Below are 16,637 nucleotides of genomic sequence, written 5' to 3'. Positions count from 1 at the left end.
CAATATTTATTTCAATTAAAGATTGGTTATTTACTCAGATTCTTCCGAATTTTGTAATTGTAGTTCTTGTAAGACTTCTCTTTTTGTTTCGTCAGATGCTGAACTTTCTTTAGCTTTAGCAGCATTTCTTTCACGTAAAGCCGCTTCGGCCTTAAAAAAAGCTGCTTCGGTATCTGAATCTTCATCAGAATCAACTATAAATTTTGCCGAACGCAGTCGCAGTTCTTTGGATGGGTTAAGCTTTCTGTTCTTTGATACTTTTTGTTTACCCATCTTCCTTTTCTTCGCTATCTTTTCAAATGCTTGCTTACGAGTACCAAACGTTAAAGGATCATCTTTTTCGAATTCATTATGATCGCTCAAATCCTCGACGTCCGACTCTGGTGGTCTTTGTTCTGATTCTGTTTCAGATTCGCTGCTAGAAGGTAGCCTTGCTTTACCTCTTTGTTTTCTCACTAGCAAATTATCAGGATTGATCCCTTCAAATGTAGGAGGGTCATCTGTAAAGCGGCGTAGTAATTTTGAAGACTCCATAAGCTCATTGTAAGATAACTCATGTGGTACATACCATAATGCGTCGGCAGATACTTCTTCAAATTCTTGAAAACCAAATAGACTTAAAAGTAAACGAAATTTTCCATCTTTTAAAAGAGCATCGTCGAAAACTTGTGTGTCCCCTTTAAGTTTGATTATACCTGGTTGATCTTCATCTTTCGGTACGGCATCATTAGCATTTTTAAGCTCGTAAAGTTGTTTTTCTGCTATTATGCAGTTTATTTGTGTTTTTAATTCGTCAAGAATATCACCTTTATTCTCATTAATTAAGCAAGCGATAACCGCTGCAACTTTTTCAACGTGAGACAATCCTTGAACGGTATCATACAATGGCCCTTTCCTACCGACATGACTTATCTGTATAGGTATTTTGCCATATTGTAAATAATAAAAGGTATCAGTCATTTTAGGGAAGGGAATCTCAAGAAATATAGCCGGAGTCCTAGTTAGTGCTTCTGAAAGTTTTCGCATGTAATAAATAAAAAATTGGTCAAATTCCTTTCTTTGAGGATGAGAGGGAGGAAAGTAAACTTTGTCTTCATACATGTGCTCCAATAAATAAAGGAAGTCAAGCCGGTATAAGTACACTTGACATTTCAATTTCACAAAAATTAAATAAAAGAAAGACATAGCCCTATGTATTTGCTCAGGAGTAAGCTCTTGGTAGCATTTTAAGTACAACGTAAAGGTATTTATGCAATGATTATCGCAATACCTTGATTGGAAACGATTGACATCGAAAAGCCTGTCTTGGACAGTATCGTTTGCTATTTTCGATAAGCCTTCCTCATCTTCGTCAGATTCTGGTAAATCCGATTTTGCCGACTTCTGTTGCCTTCGTCGACTTTTCACATATATGAATTGTTTTGCACTGGAATACCTTTCCAACTCTTTCAACAAAATCATTGTCAATTCAGTGATTGCTTCAAGATAACCGAACGATTGTGTTTTAAAACTTTTCAAGGCATGATAAATGATATTTAAGATTTCTTCTTGATAAAACAAATTAGACAATATATGATCAGCTAGGTCTTGGTAGGTAGGTATTGAACACAACGACATAAAACGAACAGTTGATAGGATTCTACTCATTAGAAGCATTGATGCTTGAAATTGAGACCATAATTTCATCTCTTGAGATTCTACCAAGATCCGTTGGTGCATAATCAAGTTGCGAGATTCTAATACAGAAGATATTAATCCGTAGTCATAGTCATACGAATATATATCTTCATTGTGATCATTCTTAGTTACAAATTTGAAAGATTCCAAGAAAAATGCTTGCAAAAACATAAATTGTGTTTTATGATATGAGAATAGTTTCGAATCTTCTCTCTCCAGAGCTCGTAATATATTCTGGACAAGGGGATTAAAACCAGCTTCAAGAAATTCTTTCAAAAAGTATTTGATATTCTCACATGCATTCGAATTGAGTACTACAGACTTATTAATGTCATCCTATTATGGTTAGTATAATCACAGAAATAAAGATATTCTTTAACTTACGAAGTGTTTTCTCCTAGTGCTTCGTTTTCTATGTTTCTTTAAATTATCCAGTTCGTCGAGACCTCCAGTTTTTACCTTTTGACTTGCAATTGTGAAACGTCGGTCTTCTGCTTGAATCGAAATCATTGTGCCAAAGCGATTATGACGAGTATTAGCATTGCGCTTCAAATATCGAGATTGATTAGATTCCTTTTGGAGCAACTCATTCAATTCCTGCTGATTATGTTTTGTAGGATTATCATCTGCGACTTTAAAAAGTCGAGAGGGCCGAATCCCTCGAATAAGGTAATATATGATTTCAAGAATATAGATGTCAACATGCTCAAATTCAGATAAATTCGATGTCAATGTAACTAAGAGATCTAACATGTTGGACTTTTGCAAAGCTAGGATAGTCTCGTTTTTTGTTTGTTCTTCGTTAATCCGAGCTAAATTTCTCAAGAGAAGAAGCGTAATTCTAATGACTCCATTATCGCGCACACTTCGCGACTCTTTGCTTGTGCTCAACGGTTTCAATAGCACAGCCAAAATTGATTTTAAAACAGACCCATCCTTGTAATTTAATATACATGATTTATAATCATTTTGAGCTTGTTGTAAATTCTTTAGTACATCGACATTCTCTCTGTAAGTTTCCTGTTCGGTTTCCAACGGCCAGGTTAATGGAACAAGTAATTCCAAGGCCGCCAAAGCTATCCTCCAGTGTTTATAGTCTTCAATATTTCTATCCCAGCAAGCAAGAATGGGGCATAAATCGTTAGCTACTACACGGAGTTTTGATAGCAAAAATCGAACTTGCCAAACTTTGTACTTTTCATCGATAATCTGAAGATATCGCTTTAAATCCTTCAAACAACCTAAAGCATCTTCTCCTAGAACATAAGGCGAATCTGACTTTGAGTAATCAAAACCACCGATGGCTGAAACAATTCCTTGCAATGTCGCATCCAACTCCATTAAGGCAACATCTATCCTATACTGGTATCTCAGATTGTTTAATAAATGTAAATAATAATGATTTTTAGTTTCATGGACAAGTTCACTACCCTAGGTAGATTGGCAGAAATATGAACTCGTTGACAAAGTGTTGCACGGACTCAATAACTACTTTTCAAAGCACCTCCTAAGATCGATTGTTCTAACGCAATATGCCAATTAGTTATTTATAAATATAAGTATCTAAGAATAAATAGTTTCGTAAGATAAATATGTTACTTTATAAAGCAAATATACGAATTGGAGTGAGACCGATACAATCTTAGTAATTTAGCTTAATCAAATATTATTATTTAAATTATTTATAACTTGTGTAACTCAAGTTTAAGTGTCAGTTTGCACGCAATGATCAAAAAACTAGTAGGATTCAATTATATATATAAACAAGTAATAAGCATTGAAAAGTAAGACATTACAAAAAAATTACCAAAAGCTGCACCAACCTATGTAGCATAAGCATAGATTTTCGATTGAAGTAGCTTGCTGGATTAGCTTTTCCACTTGATTTGGAACATCCAAGCATTGCTGAGGTTTGAAATCTCGACCCGTTAGCTTATTATTGATCCTATTCAAAACCGTTACAGCACGCTGGTTTAGAACCTCAGGCTTTTGACGCTCCTCCAGCGTTATTCCCTCTTCATCCAAACGCTTCCTGTGTAAACCTTCTGGATTATCACCCAATATAATGTTATGAGTGTCGGCTAGCGGCTTTTCGTCGACTGTAGGAGAATAAACAGGAGCAAGTCTCCAATTAATTAAAGGATCATGAACAAAGGCTTCTAAAACTGCCATCACAGACTCTTTGTTGTCACGGAGTACACGCATAACATGCTCGCAAGTGATACGGAACGTTCCTTCTATACCACTAACCTCCATTGCGTTCACCAGCATACGGGTAAGACGGAATGGAATTTTTTCAGGAAACTTTTCACGATGCATAGCAACTTCAAAACAGTCGCCAAAGTCAATATGAATAATATTTCCAGTATAGCGATCCAACATTAAATTAGAAGGATGTCGATCACCTAAACCCAATATATAACCAACCATAGACATGACAGCAAGACTTCTGGAGTAATTTGTCCGTCTATTAAGCCAGGCCTCAGAACTTCGACTTTTCAGCCATAAAACACGGTACAAGTCTTGACCTGTAGTACTCATTAAAGCGTATTCAAACACTTCTACTTTTTGGAGCAACGAGAGTCGATCATAATCAGGAGCCATTTGTATAATAAGGCGATGTTCAATATTTAAAAGAATTTTTCTGCTCTCTCGGTAATCACGTATGAGCACATGTAATGTATCACTGTCTAAAACCCACCCTAACAGACCTGAGTCAGGGGATAAAGGAATAACTGGATAACGCTGAATAGATAATAATCGTTTAAATGTTTCAGGATCTGCGGATAAAAGATTGTTACAAAGTCCAAAGAGTTGCATTACTCTCTCATCTTGTCGGATATCCTCATGTCCCTTCAGGAGATATTGATAATCTTTACCATCACTTCCCCTAATACTCAAACGTCTAGGCCGTTGCTTAGAAGTGATAACATTAAAAGTAGGGTAGAATTTAACAATTCTTATTACAGGCTTTCCACTCACATATGTACCGGGCACTGCAAGGTCAAGATCGTGTACGTACAGAAGTTTAGGCGAGACATATTGCAGATCAAGCGTTGTTAGCTGAGGAAGTTGCTTACGAATCTTCTTAAATACTTGGTAATATAGATCCCATGCTTGGTTTAGATCAGAAATATCACCAGTTTGTTCAAAACGAATACAACAATCTCTTGCTTCAATCAAATCACGCCCAAAAGCCTGTTGAAAAGATATTTCTCTCAATGTTTCAGGTCCCCGTTCTAACATTTCATGAAGTGGTCTTAACACAGCAAACATTCCTTCAATATTATGGTCACCAAAATATAAACGGGAAGCTTCTTCAAGTCCTTCGTGCCATTGTTCGTGCCATAAGATAGCCGCTCTAATTAGTTCATGACTTACTAATCTAGCTTGCTCCACTAACCGAGCGCTATGTGTCCTAACTGAATCCATGATTGCGAGGGCTGCATTTTGTCTTGTCGAACTTTGTGATTTAGCAGCAACAGTCAAAGGATAAACGAGTGCTTGAGGATGCGCACGACCTACATCTGAAAGCAGTTGATGCACAGATTTTCTGACATTTAATGAAGGAGCATGAATTCTAGCAATAAGCTGAGGAATAACTTCAAGCCAGATATCAATATTCACTGTCGCTATGCCAAGATTTAAAGTGTTGATAACATTTGCATTTTTACCATATTTGAACCAAAGGCTCAAAAGTCTTAGTGTATCTTGAATATTACCTTTGCTCAAGGCAATTGACTTGAAGAAGCCCTTAATTGCAGGAATTATATACTGTTCATAAGCGCCCAACGGTATATTATCCTCGGATTGTTCTAGATGTTTAATTGCATCAAAGTTTGCTAAAGCCCAAGAATGCCAAGCTTTATACCATTTCGAGTCAAATTGTGTAGCATACATATAGGATTGCAACACACGAGTGAACAGACCTTCTGACCATTTAGGTTCAATTTCCTGCTGCCATTGACCTTGCTTGTGGTAACATCGTGCCAGCAAATGAAAATAATAATGAATTTCTTCCTGTGATTTTTGAGAACCAGTGATGGCCGATTGAGCGAATAACGCAGGATCAATGTTTATATCAGATATTAATTGAGCAGTAAACTCTTGCATATTGACAAGTGCACGTTTTTTATCATCGACGGTCCATGAGAACTTAAGTTTCGCGTATATGATTGATGGATGCGCGTTTTTAGGAAGGACGTTACCTTCAAGGTGATTTTCATCTTCCAGCAATAAATCTAGAGACTTTTTAGCTAGTCCAATTCGTCCCGATTTACGACACAAATTAGAATACTTAATCCACATTTCCATATTTTCTTTTGGAGAAATAACTAAAGACCTTATTCGTAGCATTCGTTGCCACACATCTACATTTCGTTGGCATCCCTTTAAACGGCGAATCCAAGTTTTCTTTATTACTTCACGAACATGCGGTTTGTTTTCTGCTTTCTTATAGCTGATAATTTCTTCCAACTCAGATAGCATTTGTACACGTACCGCGACACTGTAAGCTCGATTGTAACTTTCAGCAACAAGAGCAGTAAGTTCTGTATCCAATAAGTCACGAGCTCTCGTAATATGTGCTGAAGCTTCCTCGAATTGCAGCCGGTGTAACGCAACAATAGCACTAAAAAATGCTTTATCAGGTGACTCTGACTTCATCACGGAAATATACTCATCCATTTGCTCCCATTGACCCAATCCCCATGCAGCCGCTACGGAAAGAGGTGCTATATATCTTCTCATCTCATAACCACCATGAATCCAATTTTCTTGGGCCAGCTGAGATAATCTATCCCACTCACCCAAAGCATGTAAACAACGCAATTTGCCCATAGTTATCTCGAAGTTACCAGTTCCAGAAGCTTCTCGTTTTTCGTAGGCAGCTAATGCGTCCTCCCATCTTTGAAGCTTCTCATACCATGTTTCTTTTAAATTCATTTTATCGTTTTGTTGAGCATGCTTCAAAATACCTATAGCAGCATCAGGTTGTTGAAGCTGATTGTTAATAGAAATTAGGGCTTCAATAGTGTCTATAGAGGGCTTGGTAACAAGTTCTTCTTCAATAAATTCTAGCTCTTTATAATGTAACGCTTTGGCAAAAGCATGACACTTAGCTGCGTAGGCACCTAGCGTACGAATATCAATCGGTAATGGTTTATCATCATGTTCCATAAATTCAGCTAGGTTGAGCAAAATTTGAATGATCTCAGGCGATATATGAGGCGAAGTCAAAGCAATTTCTATAGATCGGACAAGTTCTTCCTGAAAGTGATCGTAAAGCTCTGACCAACATGATACAAAGCTAGCATTAAATAATTCACGAGCCAAAGGTTGGTAAGCAGCAGCCAAAGCAGCACAAGCCCGTAATGCATGAGAAGGTGACTCCCTTAAAAGTGCTACAGCGAGTCGTCTCATCCATTCCTGCCAATCATCTTTAGTTGAACGTTGGGAAGCCTCCCAAGCGTTCCGCAGGATTTCTTGATTTACGGGTAGCTTTTTGGATGTAATGTCAGCGGCAGAAGCAACCACATCTAGCTTCGGCTTGTCGTATTTTTCATAGGGATTTAATTCATTTGGTAGAGGTTCCTCATGAAAGAATTTTGAAACTAACAAATCATAGGTTTCGTGCGTTATCCCACGTGAAACAAGAGATTTGTTAATCATAGGAATAAAAATAGCGAAATCTACATCCAGTTGATAGATAAGGGCACATAAAGTATTCAAGCTGACACGAACCAAGGAAGGAGCACCGGAAGATAATGTACGCATAATTGGATGAATAATCCTAGAAGCATAGTCAGATATATTTATTACAGTTGACAAACGTCCAATGGTTATCATAACGTTTTCACGGACATCTAATGACACATCCTGCCGTTCATACAATCGCATGAGAGATCCCAATAACATATGAAAGTAGTCACCTAGAGTATCACCGAAAACTATAAATGCATGCAGAACCTTCTTCATGCTCGTGGAATCTGGTGATACATCTGAGTCAAATACTTGAAGCATCATAGCTAACAGAGGAGGAAGGTACGGCTTGAACTCGCCTTGCATAGCACGTGCCAGTGACTCTACCAGTGATAATATAGTAAACTGCAAATTTGAATTTGGGTTCCAAAAATCCGTAATCAATTTAAAAAGTTCTGGTAAAAAGGTTCTTATATGTTGACGGACAATTAAAACCAATATACTCAATTGTTGGAAATAAAACTCGAGGATATTCGACGGAGAGGTTCTCATGACAGCTATAAATTCAGGAATAATTTGAGAAAGAAATGGAGCACAGCGTAAGCCCATAGTCTTAAATATATACATCACAGCTTGAATGACTGCTGTGTGATGAATACTTAAGGAAGGGTCTTTAAGAATACTCATCAACGCAGTGATAACCACTGTTGGATAGTACTCCTCTGATGAGGGCCCAATACCCGACATTAACAAGGAAATATCGGACGGAATGTTTTTTTGCTCAGGTACTAGCTTTTCTGTCCCTTTTTCCAGTACTTGATGTCTGTTAGGATCAAGCGCTCCCAAAGTACCGATAAGTTTTATTGTCTCCCGGCGAATCGAAATATCTTGTTCTGTTTTAATAATACCAACCAAAATATCCAGTAACGAAGGATATTCAAGATAAGGATCTATGACATAACCAGTACTAACTGACAAATTACCCAAAGTTCTCAAAGACGCTGCTCTCTTTACTGGAGAGCTCTGATCCTGAAGAGCATCAATGATTAAAGGCATCAAGTCCTTCTTAAATGTAAGTATAGTATCACCGCTTATTTGACAAATTTCTCCAAAAGAATTAACAATATTGGCAGCCACGGAAGGGCTAGAATCTTTAGCTTTCGGTACCAATATCTGTAAAATTGGACCAACGTGTGATTCTATTAGTTTGGGAGCAGCTGATATCAAAAGACAGATGAGTCGTGCATTTTCTTCTTTGGTTCTTATTACCTTTGAATAGTCTAAGACAGTCAGTGTTTTAAGCATTAATTTTCGAAGATATGGCATAACATAAGCCGGATTATAAGCATTTAATCTTCCAAGGATCTTTAAGGATGCTTCCCTGATTGAAAAGACTTCATCATTTATAGCGATAAAAAGTAATCGGATCTTGTCAACTTGTGCCAGATGTCTATCAAAGCGAGAGTCAAGAGAAAGAAGAACAGTCAGTCTAATGTCAGGATTAGTGTCACATATTCCAACAGTTAATAGTTTTTCCAAAACCTCAGCAACCACTTGGATTGCATGATCGCTAGTTTGTGAATGAATTGGATCATGGACAAATAATTCACAGCAAGTTACCGCTGCTGCTTTTCGTATGGAAGCATCATCGTTTTCAAGATAAGTCACTACATAATCTTTGACAAACTCATTCAATATATACCCTGAAAAGTTGAAATCACCTAAAGTTTGAAGTGCCAAAACATAAACATCATTTGTATAGGGGCCAACTTTTAATCCACTTTCCTTAGCACTTTGCAATACACGTACGACATGTTGATGGGGACAGCCTGGAGGGATAAAAGGTCTGCCGCTTAGAATAATACTTAACATATCCAATAGACGTTCCTGGATGACAGGGAGTAAAGGAGGGATATTATGGGCCAAATGAGAAAGAGCGTCATATGAAGCTTCTGAAAGACCGCTTGCAAAAATTAAATCAAACAGATCGTACGCATAACTTGAAAAAGCTTGACCTAAAGCAATAGAAAGATAACTTATACATTGAAAAATGGCAGCATCAGAGCTATTTTTACTTCTAATATGTACTGTTAAGCTTTCCTTTATAGCAGCACATATAGGATCCAAATATGGAACTATACTATTAGTTATGGCAACCGCTATTTTTCCCAACGTTGAAAAAGCGAGCATTCGAGCACGTTCCTTCTTGAGCAAGTTTAATAGATGAAGCATGCAGACATGTAGATAATTAGAGACAAACTCTTCCGGATTATAAGTAGAAATCGTAGCAATTAATTCTGTAACAGTTTTTCGAATCAAAGAATCCCGATGATCTTTAAACTGCAAAATGGTATTGGAAACTTCTCGATATCTTTCGTGCATAAACATACCTGCCTTCAAGAATAGCTGACGATAAACAAGAAGGCTACCATGTATGTATTCATTAGATCCTTGAGCGACACCATTCTGTGCTTCAACAAGAATCCGAGTGTACCATTGCAAGCGTATCAGGGAATCTCTTTGGCGTACAATTTCCAATAGCTCACTAAGAGCATCTGAAGAAGCAGTACGAATTAGTACTTTGGGATCACGTAGACCATGCCAAAGAAATTCGAATATCGAGTCGATATGGGCGTAAATGAGAGTAGACGTATTTTTTGCCAGCTCTTTTAGTATCAAGACGGCTGCGTATCTTCTATTTTCATTCCGTTCTCCTTGAAGCCATTCTAAAGCTCGTTTCACTTCAAAGTTCACAAATTCCGATGTTAGGGCACCACCTGGTACAGCAAGACGCCCTAATGCTTTAGCAGCTAAGTCTGTAGCCGTTTGGTCGTTTCCAGGAAGAATTATTCTTAGATAATTAGCAAAGCGAGTGATTCGAGTAGTATCCTCCGCTTCGATGTCAATAAGTCTATTAATGGCAGTGACGCCAGCCAGTCGATCAACTGAATCATTACTGTGAACTAATTTATATACATATTTATTAACTTCATTGTTAAATTGAATTAAGGCTTCTCCTGACAACTCACGAGAGCAAGCCACAACATAATCAAAGAGTTCGTTGGCCGCTTTATTGCGAGTTTCTTCGGATCTGCTTTTCAATCCAGGAAATTCTAGCATTATATCAAATCTCAAAAAAGCTTCATTATATTGAATAGAATGCAGTTCCTGTTTCTTTAGAAAGGTGAGCTGGTTAAGGAAGTTGTAAAACGTTACTGTAGCTATGGTAGTACATATCTATATTAGCATTAGCAGTTAGTATCCTAGCGATAATAGTTAAGCGACACTATTTCGTTTATTCAATTACCTTAAATAACGCTTATATTTAGCGAGGGCATAGAAGCTGGTAATGAATCTTCCTTACTTCCAACTCATGGCTGTTCACTAGCGAAAGGTGTGAATTTGACTTTACATAAATAAAGCTCTTTACAACTGGTTTTAGTGTTTTTCTATCTTCGTTGTTAGAGAAAACAAGAATTATTTTCTTTTTATTAGTTTGATTGACCTAGCTGAAAGTGGTTACATTAATTAGGAAGAGTGAAGTGATAAAGCTATTTTTTGGTGATAGAAACCAAACCGGCTTTTGAAAAATGGGTATACCTAAGCATGTTCGAAAACGCGTTGAGGGATTTATTGGTTCATCCTGGGGAAAGGAGCATCAAAAGCAGTATGATGTGGGCATGCTCGAAAATATTTATAGTGAACTACTGAATGAAAAAAATTCAATCGATTTACTAAGCTTTTTGGATGATTCCGCTTTCTTTGAAACATGTTTATGGCCAACGGTTACTAATGATATGCCACTTGTGCATGTGCAACTAATATGTTTGATGATTTTACATAAGACAAGTTCCTATCCGTCATTTCTTAAAGATTTGGATCCCTCCAAGTTTAAGATTCTTTTTGATCAAGTTATTATTTTGTCTTATAACGAGAATCTTCACAATAGTTTCTGCTTAGTTAGATTTATTACTCTCTGTATAGAATCCTTGCATGTACCACATGTGAAAAAGCTAATTTATCCTCTCACGAATATTGCGATCCTTGATTGTTTGGAGTCACAAGAAAAACGGGATCATGTTTTTACTAAGGTAAAGGCATTTCGAAAAGCTTACGTATCTTATAAACAAAAACAGCCAGGAATTCTAAAGGAAAATCCAAACCATGGTGCTTATTCTGGATGGCTTCATCAGATACTCTTGAAATGCGATTTATTGCTGCAAGATAGTGCTGATGAGACTAATCTGAGACCTTCTTTAACAGTACTTGGTCTTTGTTTGGCATTTCTTTCGACGTTTCCTACTCGACGGTTTAGTCATTTGATTATAGAAGATGCATGCTTTGACGCGTTTTCTCGCACTTCTCTGTTTTACCATACTTCAGCTCTCTTTAAGTCTTTAACGGATTCTCTTAGACGTTCTCTCAGATACCCTTACGACAATGCGAAAGGTATTGATCTTTCGGAAAAAGAAATCATACAAAGGGACGAACTATTATACCACTCCTTGCAGACTACTCTCTTTAGGTTTTATCAAGATCGCTTGCACGATTTTTTATTTTTTCCTCAAAGTTGGTTTCAGAAGCGCGAAAATTTAGAGAAAATCACAGGTTGTCTTACATTTGATGAGTTAAAGGGTTTATGTCAAAAATGTCATCTGAGAACTAACTTTACTGAAACATATCCTATAAAAGTGTCTCACTCTCTGCTAAAAGAAATATATATCTCAACTTTTGAAAAAATCCAACAGAACTCATTTTTAAAGTCATCAAATGAGATAATACATATAACTCTCGATGACTTGAATTTTTGGGAACGAAAGGTTACTGAAATTCAAAACCTGAAAATCCCGTTTAATGACTTTCAAGGATATCAATTTCAGAATCTTTCCATCTCTTCCTTTCTTCAGAAAACCTTGGATGCGTTGTATGGCGACTTACTCAAAGAAGTCAGCAATGAAATCTCTTCCGCTTGTAATCATAATCTTCTTAAAGGGAATGAAATTAAACGATTTTCTAGTGCTTTTACTCCAATAAAAAAGTTTCGGATACAAAAAACGGCGCCTCCACTTGTTGGTGAAATACATCCTCAGTATATTCATTGCAAAGTGGATATAGATACCGAAAAAAGGATAGATATTTTTGACAAAATTAGGAAAAACAAATTTGTTTGTTTACTTTCAATCGCTAATCACAAAGAACAACGATCATTTCAAGGTTCTGGAAGTTGCATAAATTTAGCATTTGGTCGACCTTTTACGAGCCAAGTAGATGCAGAAGGGAATGAAGTTAAGGATAATAGTTCTAAGAATATGGACATTTATATGGATCCTCTATTTTATTCAGATGTGGTTGAAAAAGAAGGAATGTTTCCTGAGGCAATGGACTTCAATTATATGATGACTGTTTCATCCTCAGTGAAAGATATTTGGAGTGAAATTCTTGCAAATCGGTTACTTTTAAAGAAAGCGGGAAATTTTCCGAAATGGCTTTTGGATTGTTTTCTTGGTTTTGGTGCTCCAAATCTTGTCACTTTTCCCAACGTTGGTAGTAACAATATTACCGTCAAGGACGTATTTTCCTCTAATGAGCAATTGGAGGAAGTATTTCCAAATGCAGATCGAAATCTTAACAATTTGACGGATCCAATGTCTATACGCTATGAAGGAGACAATAATATAATAGAGACGAAAAAAGAGGATTATCCTTATATCTCATCTCAAAAAAAAATATATTATAATGATGAACAGTGTTCCGCACTACTAAATTCTTTGCAGCCTGGCTTAACGCTTGTACATGGACCTTCTCAGACCGGGAAGCATGCATTGGTCTGCAAAGTATTAGAGATTCTTAGCAGAAACTTTCAAAATGAAAGAACTCTCATTGTTAGCAAAGAAAATGATTCTTTAAATAAACTTTTTCATATGATGGAAGAGACTGGTTGCTTTGATGAGGGACGTATAATGTGTTTAGGTGGACAAAGCGATGCAGATGACTATACCGTTTATGGAAGCATTAAGTACTTGATTTCGAAGCTCCCTTATCTATTAGCAGAAGTTGATCGCTTTGCTTCATCGATGAATGTGGTAGGCGCATACGGCAGTAACCCAGAAACTGCTTTATATTTTTTTGATGCTTTCGTGAATCCAGCTTGGAATAAGTTTATTAATTTGGCTTCTTCGTCCTCTTCTGATTTTCGAACTCTTTGGGATGCTTTCCCTTTTAAAGCTTTTTTTCAAGAACGCATTAATGAAGCTGACGATGATACCTCACGGATTCTAGAAATAACAATGTTATTCTATCACGAAATTACTAAGCTTTTTACAATGATACGTGAGATACAGCCTTATACTTTTTTTAAGCGTTCAGAAGATTGCGAGGTTTATGCTCTTTGTCAACAAGCTAACATTGTCGGGACTACGTGGGAGGAAATACTGAATCGTCTTCTCGTATTGACTGAAAAAGGATTTTCTTTTGAAAATTTGATTGTTTTGGATTCTGAAAACATTTCAGAACATACCGTGTCTAAATTGCTTACCTGTAATGAATGCAAATCTGGTACAAAAAGGGTAATCTGTTTTGAAAATGATAAGGCAGCTATATGCCATAACTATGAGCTCTTAAAACCCGTCGTTATTTCCTTTCCCGAAAAACTTCGACAATTTGGGGTTTTTTGTCATCAATTGAAAACGAAGTATAATACACGCAAGTCAATTGGCGAACTTACTGATTGGCAATATGGCACTGAAATTGAATATGTTGATACAACAGATACAAGTGTAAGCTTGCATGGAAATTCGGGATTTGTGAATGAATATCAGTTTATTGATGTTGGACCTTTCAAGGGAGCGAAGGAAACTGAAATAACTGAAGGAAGCAAGCAAAATCTTGGTGAGGCTGAATATGCAGTAGCCATTTATCAATATATGAGAATGCTTGGTTATCCCGCTGATGAGATTGGAATCTGCACCTTGTATGATAGCCAAGTAGCTTTGCTACGGGAAATTTTGAACGTGCGCTGCTCTGGAAATTCCTTTTTTGGTTTGCCGTTACTTGTTAATAATGTAAAGAATTTGGGACGACATGTAAAGTATATGATTTTTACAACAGTTTCCTCTGAGGGTGATCCAAGGCAATGGTCCTTAGAAGCTTTTACGAAAGCTATATCTCACACTCAATACGGTTTATATGTTCTTTGTTCTAGAGAACTTTTGAAAAAGGCTGCCCATCTGGGTCCTCTTCGTGAGAAAGCATTGACTACATCAGGGAAATTGATTTTGACTACAGGAGAGATATATCCAATTTCACATAAAATTGGAGATCCTGTTGAAAAGTTTGAAATTGAAAATTTAATTCATCTCTCGAATTATGTGGTAGAAATGACTAAGAAAAAACTTCAGATAATGAATTAATAGAATAAATAACGTATCCTAGCTAAGTTCAATCGAAATTAAATAATTCCTTATTTTTGAATAATTAGTACTATTCGATTATAATCAATTAAATGGGTTTGTCTTTGTGAGTAAATGCCGAAGCCTTACGAACATCGTCTACCAAACTACAACCCGTATAGATTACCATTGAAGCCAGTGAAATTAATTGGAGGTAGTCCATATGTTACTCTTGAAGTTGTAAGTACATGGCTCAAGAATTAGTAAAAAAGTGTTTGTCGGCGGTTTTGAAAGATGCTAAAGTCAACTCTTTAACTTCTTTCCATACTGCTGATTCAATAAAACACTCATTAAAGGAACTGGCTACTAAGAACGCTAGAGATCTTCCATTGAATAATAGAATATTGACAGTGAAAGATAATTTATGTACAAACTACTGGCCAACAAGTTGCGGCTCTAGATATTTAAGTGGTAATGCGATTCAATGGTCGATTTTTTGAATAACAAGGATATTAACATAATTTTTTAAGATTACATCTCTCCCTTTGAAGCTACTCTAGTCAAAACTTTAAAAGAAAATGGAGGTATAATAATTGGTAAAACGAACATGGATGAGTTTGCAATGGGTACTAGTACAAATAATGCGTTATACGGACAAACAGTATTTCAATTGAGTGAAGACAAAGACAAGTTATACCAAGTTGGTGGCAGTTCTGGAGGGTCTTCAGCGTCAGTTGCAGCAGACATTTGTTATGCATCAATTGGAACGGATACCGGGGGATCAGTAAGATTACCTGCTGCTTATATTGGTTGTATTGGCTTTAAACCTTCGTATGGAAGAATTTCGCGTTATGGTGCTGTACCTTTTGCTAATAGCATGGATACAATGGGGATTATGGCAAAGGATTTCGATGGCATAACAAGTGTTTTCGACTTGTTGAATCGCACAGACCCAAAAGATGCAACTTGTTTAAGCGAGAAGATGCGGATGAAGATCGATAGACATTGCCAAAAGTATAAAAACCATGAGACGCCTAGTATCATCGGCGTTCCAACAGATTGGAACGTTGTTGAAATGGATAACGAGGTATTATCAAAATGGAACGAATTTATATCTTTGCTCAAATCTAGAGGCCATTTGATAAAAGAAGTCCACCTTCCATCCTCGCTTTACGGAGTGAGTATATATACTTCTCTGGCTTACGCTGAAGGTGCCTCCAATTTAGCGCGCTACAATAATTCCATTTTCGGCCCCATTTCACAAGATAAAAGACATGAATTAAGTCCTAGATCTGCAAATTTTGGAGAAGAGGTGAAAAAGCGATTATTACTTGGAGCATATTCTCTCTCTTCTGGGTAAGTTATTTTGTATTATAATTGAAATAGCTAACCTATATGTAGAAAAAAGATAGGGTTTTATAGGAAAGCTCAATTATTAAGAAGAGCCGTCCAGAAGGAATTCAATGCTTGTTTTCGGATACCCTCTTTGCATGCTCTTGATCCTTCTGGGGATATTGATTTCATCGTGACACCCTCCTTTTTAAAACCAAGTATGCCGATTGGCTCCAAGACATCTTCTGACTTTTTGTCAGACAGTATGTTGGTACCAGCAAATTTAGCAGGATTGCCTTCCATAAGCATTCCTTTTGGGCAAGTACATAATGGCTTACCAATGGGAATACAACTTATTTCTCAATATGGAGACGATAACTCTTTATTATCTTTCTCCCGTGCTTTTTGTTAGTTGGGTTTAGAATAATAGTTAAATTACAGGGGAAGTCTATGTGTATTTAATATCCGATTTGTCAACCGTAATTGTCAATTTCTCGAAATATTATCACTGAATTAAAGAAAGCAGCACCTTTTTCAGTA

At 36.8% G+C, this 16,637-nt stretch overlaps 4 protein-coding genes across 4 annotated transcripts; 2 read left to right on the top strand and 2 right to left on the bottom strand.

Moving 5' to 3' along the window:
* Positions 1–30: 30 nt before the first annotated feature.
* On the bottom strand, positions 31–3,018 carry SOCG_03558 (uncharacterized protein; the record flags this gene model as incomplete). The annotated part of the gene is made up of 2 exons (XM_013162046.1): positions 31–1,998; positions 2,062–3,018. The coding sequence occupies 2 exons, from the start codon at positions 3,016–3,018 to the stop codon at positions 31–33; spliced, it is 2,925 nt and encodes a 974-aa protein (XP_013017500.1).
* Positions 3,019–3,317: 299 nt separating this feature from the next.
* Positions 3,318–10,613, bottom strand: SOCG_03557 (phosphatidylinositol kinase Tor2). The gene has a single exon (XM_013162045.1). The coding sequence runs from the start codon at positions 10,495–10,497 to the stop codon at positions 3,481–3,483; it is 7,017 nt and encodes a 2,338-aa protein (XP_013017499.1). The 5' UTR covers positions 10,498–10,613; the 3' UTR covers positions 3,318–3,480.
* A 114-nt stretch (positions 10,614–10,727) lies between these two features.
* On the top strand, positions 10,728–14,889 carry SOCG_03556 (complexed with Cdc5 protein Cwf11). Its single transcript, XM_013162044.1, has one exon. The coding sequence runs from the start codon at positions 10,968–10,970 to the stop codon at positions 14,784–14,786; it is 3,819 nt and encodes a 1,272-aa protein (XP_013017498.1). The 5' UTR covers positions 10,728–10,967; the 3' UTR covers positions 14,787–14,889.
* On the top strand, positions 14,859–16,624 carry SOCG_03555 (glutamyl-tRNA amidotransferase alpha subunit). Its single transcript, XM_013162043.1, has 3 exons — positions 14,859–15,236; positions 15,296–16,121; positions 16,167–16,624. Exons 1-3 carry the CDS (start codon positions 15,014–15,016, stop codon positions 16,507–16,509), a joined length of 1,392 nt encoding a protein of 463 aa, XP_013017497.1. The 5' UTR covers positions 14,859–15,013; the 3' UTR covers positions 16,510–16,624.
* The last annotated feature ends 13 nt before the right edge of the window (positions 16,625–16,637 follow it).

The sequence above is a fragment of the Schizosaccharomyces octosporus genome (genome assembly GCF_000150505.1).
Source record: "Schizosaccharomyces octosporus yFS286 unplaced genomic scaffold supercont6.1, whole genome shotgun sequence".
NCBI classification, from domain to species: domain Eukaryota; kingdom Fungi; phylum Ascomycota; class Schizosaccharomycetes; order Schizosaccharomycetales; family Schizosaccharomycetaceae; genus Schizosaccharomyces; species Schizosaccharomyces octosporus.
This window is presented reverse-complemented; position numbering and strand designations above follow the sequence as displayed.